Source organism: Malus sylvestris, chromosome 11 (genome assembly GCF_916048215.2).
Source record: "Malus sylvestris chromosome 11, drMalSylv7.2, whole genome shotgun sequence".
Classification (NCBI taxonomy): Eukaryota; Viridiplantae; Streptophyta; class Magnoliopsida; order Rosales; family Rosaceae; genus Malus; species Malus sylvestris.
The window spans coordinates 2,509,830-2,519,731 of NC_062270.1; the positions used below are offsets into that span (position 1 = coordinate 2,509,830).

The following is a 9,902-nucleotide window of genomic DNA, read 5'->3' on the forward strand; positions in this document are numbered from 1 at the left end:
GAACACTAATAACAATTCCTTACAGATTATTTCAAATTCAATAGAAATGTTATCGCACCTGTGTTGGTTAACTTGGTTTGTTTCGTAGCACATCACGAGACCAACATTCGTATTACATGTGGCACGAAGTTGTATAAGTAGTGCGCTGATCCCGTTTTAGTCTTTTTTTCTTTTTTACTTTTTTTATCTGGTGAACATCCCGTTTTAGTCTTTATCACGCATTTTGTTGTTTTAACGTAACTTACATAATTGTTTCATGCATGCAACACCGCAACTTAAATTAATAACTGTGAAGCAAAATTTTTTTTCAGTCCATAAGATACAAATTATTTTGAAACATCTTTATAGTAATTAAGTCATGTTTTGCACGTAGGTTTCTACTTAGTGCGTAGGATTTCAGAGGGGGCCAACTTAGGTACTAAATATCATCTAATTTCGGCTGTATTTATTTATATATAAATAATTGCACTCGGTGCTTTTACCATTACAAATATAACAATTATACCAAATTGAGGAGAGATTTTCAGTGTGTCAAAAACATAGTCTGGTACATCAAATGTCATAACACAAGTGGTTGAATACTTTAAAAATGAAATTTTTCAACAATTTGTATTATGATACATGATGTATTGAGCTGTGTTTCTCAGCACATTTAAAAATTTCTACAAATTTCGGTGTCTTGGTGCATTGAGTTGGTTAAGTGGACGGGATCTTTTCTCCAAGAAAGCAAAAGAAATGAGGACACACGTGTAAGACAAAAACAAGAAAATGCATAGAGCCAAATGAAATGACAAAGAAAACTGTTTGAACGTAGGGTTCTCACATGGGAGCTGCCATGATCTAAGGAAAAATCTCAACGTGCACTCTATTCTTTGTTATAAGCTTCCATGGTTTGTTGTTGGAAAGTCATCGATCGGTCGCCACCTTCCTATTCTCTTACTCATTGTATTAATTTTTGAAATGCTACATTCTTTATACTTTATTTTAGGCAGAGTACTGAAACGCTGGTTAGTAACTTAATACGGCACTAACCAATAATTTATATATTTTCACAAAATAATCTCACGATTTGAACATCTCATTTTTTTGGTCTTCATTCTTGCAAAAATTTGACTCAATTTGGAAATATCATGATTGGTTTAGATTATATAAATATTATAACTCATACGAGTGATTAGCGTCATGTTGAGTTAATAACTGATTAGCGCTTAATCTATATATCCAATTATTTTATGTATAGATATATTCTCCACTTTATTAAATTCATCGAGATTTAACTTTACCCAATTTAAAAAAAAAATATTCTCTCTTTAAATTATGTTATTTTCATTTTTAATTAAAGTGATCATGTGTGCTGCACTACCAATTAGTATTAGATAAGATGAATACCTTTCTTAATTAGTTAGCCAACATATAATGATTTGCTTAATTAGAATACGTTTGATCAAATTTAGGGAAATGTCGTATGTCGCGTTAAGCTGGGTCCATAGATTAAGGACTGCCCTTCATGAACTTTGGCTATATTACTCACAAGTGAAGCTAAACCCTTGTCTTTTATGTTGTTCGTATTTCTTTGGGGGGCCTTGAATGTGATGTTCATAGGAGTGTCACATAATCTAAGGGTATATAGAGAGACAATGGGCATGACATGTAGATAGGGACAATGTGTTGTGTGTTTGCTTTCACCGGTGGTTCTATTTAAAAAAGGTATTTACCTTTGGGTGAGGGAAAGAATATATATGCATCATTGCGTCAGTCCATGACCAGTCTAAGAGCAGTTCCACCGTTGCTAAGGCCCCCCCCGGGCTATTCACTATTCAATCCACCTAGTGAACAATAACTGCTCTTAATGAACAGTAATTGTCATTTGCATCTCCACCCCTCCAATGGCAGCCAAGAACGCGCTGAAATCAAGGGAGGTCTCCACCATGATCAAACAGGGCTTCATCTCCAGTCAAACCCTCTCCTTCTCGCCGTCAAGATCCCTCTCCAAGCTCTATTCCCCCACCTCCTTGCCCTCCAAGCCCCTCTCCTACCCTTATTCTCCCTAACCGCTGTCGTCGCAACTCGCCAAGTCAAATCAGCCTCTGATTCGATCGATCCAGTCCCAAACCCTCTATGAGATGATGTCCGACGACCAGAACCGAGACTCAAGCTCCTCCCGGACGGGAAAATCCATGCATCTTCACCCTAACGTCAATGTGCATCACCTCCACCTCGGGCTCTTGGGTTAGCAACTCCTGCCAGGCCTCTCCCTCGGGCCCACTCGGTCTCGCTCGCCAGCACACACTGGACCTCCCCACTCGGGCAATCAAGCCATGTTCCGCCCACTGTACCTCGAGCACGAGCTCCCATTGGAGCTGCTCTAAGAGGGAGTTGGATGAACTGGAGAGAGTTAAACCTAGACTTATAAGGATTCTTATATTTATTAGAAAAGTTAAAAAGTATGCATACAATTTTATATACGAAGAGTAACAAACTAACTAACAAATCAATTACAACGAATATAATTTTATTAATTGATGAAATAAAGATTGTCATGATGGCTACAAACTAGAGGACTACTATAATTTAATAATTATGTTTAGTATTTGGGAAAATTAGGTTCACATCCTTCTTTTTATTACTCCATTGATTAAAACCCTATTCATTTTCATTTTTTTCATCAATGTCCTTGGGTATTAATTACATCATTAATTATTTGAATAATAAAATATACCACCTTATTATATGTGAAATGTACCAATTTTTTTGTAAAATGTACCAATTTTTTTAACACTATGGATACATTCTTCTGCCATTTATTATTTCTTATTTTTACATAGTTTTTATCCATTTATTCACTCAAAATGTTTGAATTTTTTTATTGTAACCGTTTCTAACAGTATTATAATGAGGGATTTTTAACACTATGGATACATATATTGAGGGATTTTTTTAACATTATGGATACATTCTTTTGCCATTTATTATTTCTTATTTTTACATAGTTTTTATCCATTTATTCAATCAAAATGTTTGAATTTTTTTATTGGTACATTTCACATATAATAAAGTGGTACATTAATAAAGAAGAATGGGTACATTAGAAATAAATTAAGGTACAGATAAAAGATTAAAAATTATGAATACAAATGAATTTTTAAAAATATAGGTGCTAAAAGAAATTAATACATTGGTACAAAATAAAATTAAGAAGAAAATACTACAAATTTAAAAAAAAAATAGTTTGCAAATTAAAAGTGGGTACAAACTAAAAATATAAATATATAATACAAAGTTTAGGCATAAATCATAAATATACCATATGTAATTTTTCTATCATTGATTAAATATATAATGTTACGTGACGGTATACACATGGATACAAACATAAATAAAACTTTGAAAAATATGGGCACAAAAAGAAACTAATATATGGGTACAAATTAAAAATGAAAAGAAAATTGGTACAAGTTAAAAAATATTTGCAAACTAAAAATAGGTACAAACTAAAAAAAAATATGATAAAAAAAAATTAACCATAAATATAAATATATTAATTGTAACATTTTTAACATTAAAGGAATATATTTAAAAATATAAATATTTTATTATTCAAATAATTAATGATGTTATTAATACCCAAGGACCTTGATCAAAAATTGAAAATGAATAGGATTTTAATCAATGGAGTAATAACAAGAAGGATGTGAGCCTAATTTTCCCTTAGTATTTATTATAGGACTTATTTGGAGTTTCATTACAATTTAATAGACAAATAGGGTTTTAAATATTTGACAATCTTTGGATTGGATGAGGTTAATGACAGTGATGGTAGTTGATGACTATATAAAGGGGAGATGAAGCAACTAGTTAGACGACATGGAGGTGCATGACATTCTCCAATAGAACCACTCAACCAAAATCTCCTACCTAATAAATTATCTATATACTACTTTGAGTATATACTTCAGCTCATTGTGCATTTGCATACCTCAAACAGATAGAAAAACGTACTAGTCTGTCAATGAAATATACATAATATTGGACATGATGAAAAAAATATTGAACGTTTCCTTATTTTGTGCAACCAAATTTAAATTTCGTCGGGCAAAGAAAGTTTGTCCAACAAAATTTGGTTCGTCGGGAAAATAGTATTTTATGGCAGTGATGTATGATTTCTATGACAATTACGTCATGGACAATGCAGTTTTGCTGGCAAGATATAGGAACCATATATAAGGTTAATCCTCCAAGATCTTTTAGCAGGCTGAAGGAGGTGGGGGTGTGTTTGTGTGGGGTGATGTGTTTGCTTGTGTTGTGATAGAGAAGGAGAAATTATGATGTGATTTTGATGTTAAGCCATCGCCAACAATAAACAAGGAATTCTTTGGAAAAAGGATCACCTAAAACCTACCCCGTGTATTCCAACTTTAGGTTACACAAAATCTTTGTTCACTGTTTTCTTTTAGGGTTTATCTTTTGAGTCAATATATGTTGGGAACACTATAGCCCCACCCAGAATTGTTTAAAATCTCCCTTATAAATTCCACCTTTGAAGTTTCATTAGATGTGTTCCTGTCTGCCATCATTTGGTGGGAGAAAATGCAACTTCCACCTAAGCTCAAAAGTGAAAGGAAATAAGAGAAACTACTAATTATATTCCTCCACCCATGTCAAAGTTTGGAACATAGATAACTTTAAAGAAAATAGCTTTTCATACTCGATGATGCCCTTGTCGGCCATGATTCCACCATCAAAAGAAACCCATTACCTTTATTCATTTGAAAAACCTTGTAGAGAGTTTATATATAGACAAGAATTCTTAATTGCTTTTGTGATTGATTTCAGTAATCAAATGTAAAATACAAGTAAGAAGCAGGGGACTGGTAAGAGCTAGACCATTACCTAACTATTTGCGTGTGCATGAATTAACATTACAGTATGTATTACACACACAAGTGTGTGTGTGTGTGTGTATGTTATATATATATTAGTCATATTATAGTATAGATGAACAGTATGATATCTTATATAAAAAACTCATAAAATCATTCAACAAATTAAATTCATAATTTCACAACATGACATATTATGTATCACTTCTAGCTAGCCTATGAAAGAATGAAGTTTTTATGGTTCTTTTGTTTTCTGTTTTGTATAAGGAGTTTTGGGCGCACTAGAATTAAAAATTCGCGAATATTAATCTTTAAATTCCTCACAATACAAAGTAATGGTTATTTAGTGTAATACCATTAGAACTCTTATCTCTTATCTTCCACTTAAACACCTTTACTACTTTGGACGGAAGTTTTAAAGAGGTTGCTCAAAAGGGGCATTATTCCACATTATTGTGATTTGTGATAAGTTCATGGACCAATACTAACAGATTTTTATAGTTCAGAAACCAAAACTCTAATTGGATCAAAATTTAGGAATCCTTACTCCAATTTCCTCTTATTTAAAACATATATTCTGTTTTATTTGTTACACCAAATGATTGCACAATCTCCTTGATCGTGAAGGGACCCCCAAACAAAGCATCTCCAACAACTAGTGTTACAATTTTGTTAATTTAGTTGGTATTCAAACTCCAAAAACTATTTTGGCTACCCATTTTAACTTAGCATCTCCAACAACACTAGCTATTTTGAGTAATTATAGATCTTTTTTTAGTTTAATAACGTGGGAGGTAGTGGAGATTGGGGCAAAGGATGAAGAATGCAAAGAATAGCTATTTTAACTTGAGGTATAACTAGTTTCTCAGAACAAGGTTTTTGGGTTTTTTCAGTTCAAATAGCTGTGCAAAGTGATATAACTAATCTCTTGAAGATGCTTAAGAAGGTTCATAAAATTTGTATTCAAGCTAATTCATACATAGACATAGTGGACCTGTGCTCGATCAACTGTCAGAAAATGAGAAAAGCACTGAAATATGGTACGGTTATTTTGCATGCTTTCTCATGGAGCATGACGATTCTGCAAAAATTTATCTGTTGTGTGCAGCTAGTTGCATCCAACTCGTATGCTTGGGCATTTTCATGATGAACAAAGACGATATCGATAGTTTTAGTACGTTTGTGCCACCACACTCTCACTACTGGAAAAAGGGGAGAGCCAGCTGATCACTCTGCTTTTGGTAGCCTTTTTTCTTTCTCTACTTTTTTCGTTTTTTGGGTATTTAATTATTATGGTTATTATTGTGGAGGTTGATAACATGAATGAATTCAAGTAGAATATCATTACAAACGATTAGGATACATTGCCAATGGAGTAGAGAACGTGTCAACGGCTCGTTTGGGAAGTGATTTTAAATGATTGAAAAAAAAAATTTAGAGAAAATATTTTGGAATTAACCCATAGTAAAAATGCAAGTTAATCCTGGAAAAACATTTTAAGTGTTTTGTGTTTGTAACTGGAAAATATTTTCTCTACAATCATTTTCAGTAATTTAAAAGCACTTTCTTGACGAGCCCTACACATGTTATCTTAATTATAATCATGTTATCCTAATTTCTTTTCCTTTTTTTTTTCCAATTATTAAAGAAGCAATGGCATTATGATTATTGTTATAATTATTTTTAGTTTCATGATTAAGTAGTAGCTAGTATAAGATTATAACCTCTTGATTATACTAATAATTAACAATTTGTATAAAATAATTATATATACCGAGGTGACTTAGGAAAGGTAGGTATGTAAGTGATTAGAATTTCCTTTCCAATAAGGAAATAATAAGTTTGCATTGTTATTTGAATCTGCAATGCTTCTTTTCATCAACTTGATCTGTTAATTATACTGTTAATTTTTTATTGGTAAGATTTTGTTTTGAAGCGCAAGTAATGCAATATGTCATAAAATTTACATATTCCAAACCTTGCATCTAAACGTGTCGAGGAACATAACAACTACTAATTAATTTTGGATCAGTTATATTGTGCGTTACGTACGTAACTCTACATATATTTTAATCCTTGTAGTGACATATTGAAGAAAATTGAGGTTTTATCATAATATGAATGTGAGATTCATTCTCAACATGCACCGTTATGTGCCTTAGGTGTGGCGAATTCTCAAGCCTAACACATGGACAACACAAACAGGGTGACATAGAGAACATGTGACCTTGGGCTGCACACATGGGACAACTTGCTCTAATACTAAGAAGAAAGTTGAGGTTTCACCATAAAACCAATGGGCAATATGAGGAGTAGCCCAACTTACTTATAAGTCCATGCAAGGTTCCTCCTCCCATCAATGTGAGTTTATTCTCAACACATACTTATACTCAACACACAAGATATAAGCAGAAATCCTGTTATGATTGTGAGGATTGTAAGAATATCAAAGCTAGTGATCCAAGTGAAGAGGAAACAATAGTCAAGATTGTGCCACATGTCAATAGATAAGGAAGGTTGTTATATAAAGGTCGTTAGGATTGTAGTTTGTCGAAATGAGGAGGTTACACATTGTGTTAGCTTAACTAGCAAGCTTCATAGTGTTTAGTATATAAGACCCTTTGTAAAAATAGTTACTTGATAATCAAGAAAGTATAATTCACAAAACTCTCGAGCTCTCTCTAAATTCTTCTACATTTTCTGCTGCATTTCTTCAATTATCACATGGTCCTCGCCAAGAAACGATCCGGCGCTTCCGCATTCTCATTGAAACCTCTTTTCTCTTCTCTTCTCAACCCTCTAGTTTGTACAACTTCTAAGATAAAGCAAGGGACGATCATCAAATTAATTAGCTCATGTTCTAAAGTAGTATGTATTCAGTTTGATTCCCTTGCTTAGTACCAACTCAGTCATGCACTTGGTCAGTTGGTTGTGCAATCCACAAGAAGGGGGTCTAAAGTCCATGAAACCTTGAACATGCATGATTACGCTTTCTTTGATGCTACAAAAGCTGACATTGTCCAAAATTTAGTTACGTGTTCTGTGGTGCAGCTTGTTCTAATCTCCCCCTCGTTTTTTCATTTTAATACAAGAGTACCATTCTTATTGTCTTTTGTAGGAGAAGAACTTGTATAGCACAGCTAACTATAATGTTGACGCTTATTATTTATCTAAAGTACTTATTTCATTGTCACGGTATACCCATACTATACAAGTCATTCTTCTTTTGTAAGTGATGAAATTATGTTTAATTAACATTTTGTTCAGTGGGCTAATCTTTAAAGCCCTAAAAGAGCCACGCTATCTCGCTCGGTTCGGCTCAAAAATATAAGCCACTTAAGAAAGCCCAACCAACAACACACGACATGTTCAAAACGGACTTCTCTAGTTGATATGTTCCAAGTGATGATACATTTGCAAGTGACTCTTTACCATAATAGTAGAAATGTGTTGAGTCGTTGCATGACGGTATGGGTTTGAACCTCGTCGGTGGTTAATTTAACATCTAATCTAACAAAATCTATCATTTGAAAAAAAAAACAAACAAATTAGAAAATTTCTATTTTAAAATCTCATTCAATACACATATTAGAAAGAAAAATATTATTAGACTAAAAATTAATTGGTATATATATTCCGTATAGTTAGAAGAACAGAAATCAATTGCTTAGTTCGTTGATACGTTAAACGGACATATATATTTTCATTTATGAAGCTTGGAAGGGAACAATGATTTCTTATGATGTTCAAACGCTAATTAAACGATTATCTATGTGCTATCACACTAATATATAGGAAATTACAGATCGAACTAACTAATGATGGACTTCTTCTCCCAAAAAAACCATTGTATATGAAAAAATTGCACGGTTCTCCCAAAAAAAGGGGATGACTATTCATGAAATGTGGAGTAGTTTGATGATAGGGACGATCATGACTTTGATACGGAGCTGACGATTCTAACTATGATGAATTTGCTTGTGTGCTATAGCTATGGCTTTTCTTTTTTTGTTGAAGACTCAGTCACTGTCTCCAATTCATCTTCCTGGCCTAGTCCATAACAATTTGTCCACATTAATTTGTCTGTCACGGCACTCAGAGCTACAAAATGCACGCAACGAACTGCAATATCCCATCATCAATAGGTTAATATTTCATTGATTAAATTATAATTATCATTGTTAGTATTACACACATTTTAGGTAGACAATTTATGTATTATCATCACGCTTTAGCTTTTTTTTTTTTTTTTTTTTTCTCAAGCAGAAACTTTATTAACTTCCATGTATTAATTATGTACACCAAGGAAAACATTTGTTGCGTCAATTTCCACATATTTTCTTAGCAACCAAACACAACAATCATTCAATCATCACTTTACATTACTTTCTAACAACACAATCTTCCCTCAACATTTCTCAGAATCTAATATGAGGGATAATATATAAAGGGGCGGCGCTACAGCTATGTGGTCAATGGCGCCGGCATGGAATATTACCTCATGGTTAAGCAATTATCGTTTCAACATCCTCCAATTAAAACCTTAACTCCTCCACATACATAGGTTTGAATTTATAATTTATTTGAGAGTTTAAAGAAAAAAATATCTAAAACATATTTGTGTATTTACCCATTAATTTTTCATTTAGCTAAAGAACCAAATAAATAATAAAAGCATCAGTAACTCTGAAAGACGCAATTACAATTGCACTTACGTACCTATACATATAAATGTTGTCTTTCTCACCAAGGATCTTCTTACAGCAGTTACATCTATCCAGGAAGTTTCCAATATGTCCTCGATCGTTCTCCTTCTTCATATAGGGTGACGGCAATGTCAAAATTGCCAACTGAGGCACATTATCGCCTTCGATGAGAATCTTAGCTGGATAGCGTGGTGGCTTCATCTTCATCCGCAGCTCCGGTGGCGGCAACGGCTCATTGAGCACACTCATGTCGTCAAAGCTAGTGGAGGAACGAACCAATCGCAAGCGTTTCCCTGGCATATTGGTGTAATTTAGT

At 33.3% G+C, this 9,902-nt stretch overlaps 1 protein-coding gene across 2 annotated transcripts; it reads right to left on the reverse strand.

Annotated features, from left to right (window-relative positions):
* Positions 1 to 8,793: 8,793 nt before the first annotated feature.
* Positions 8,794 to 9,902, reverse strand: LOC126588513 (uncharacterized). 2 transcript variants are annotated; one of them, XM_050253618.1, is made up of 2 exons: positions 9,628 to 9,902; positions 8,794 to 9,002 (listed from the first exon to the last, which is right to left on the reverse strand). In XM_050253618.1, the coding sequence occupies exons 1-2, from the start codon at positions 9,884 to 9,886 to the stop codon at positions 8,872 to 8,874; spliced, it is 390 nt and encodes a 129-aa protein (XP_050109575.1). In that variant the 5' UTR covers positions 9,887 to 9,902; the 3' UTR covers positions 8,794 to 8,871. The 2 variants fall into 2 exon arrangements, with proteins under 2 accessions (XP_050109575.1, XP_050109576.1); XM_050253619.1 differs by having other exon boundaries at positions 9,600 to 9,902.

What these genes read in the sequence shown, in the direction of transcription:
- LOC126588513 (XM_050253618.1), bottom strand. Translation starts at nt 9,886, where the DNA reads ATGCCAGGGAAACGCTTGCGATTGGTTCGTTCCTCCACTAGCTTTGAC. An exon ending in CTGCTGTAAGAAGATCCTTG is followed by an intron (nt 9,003 to 9,627) that starts GTGAGAAAGACA and finishes GGGATATTGCAG; the next exon opens with TTCGTTGCGTGCATTTTGTA.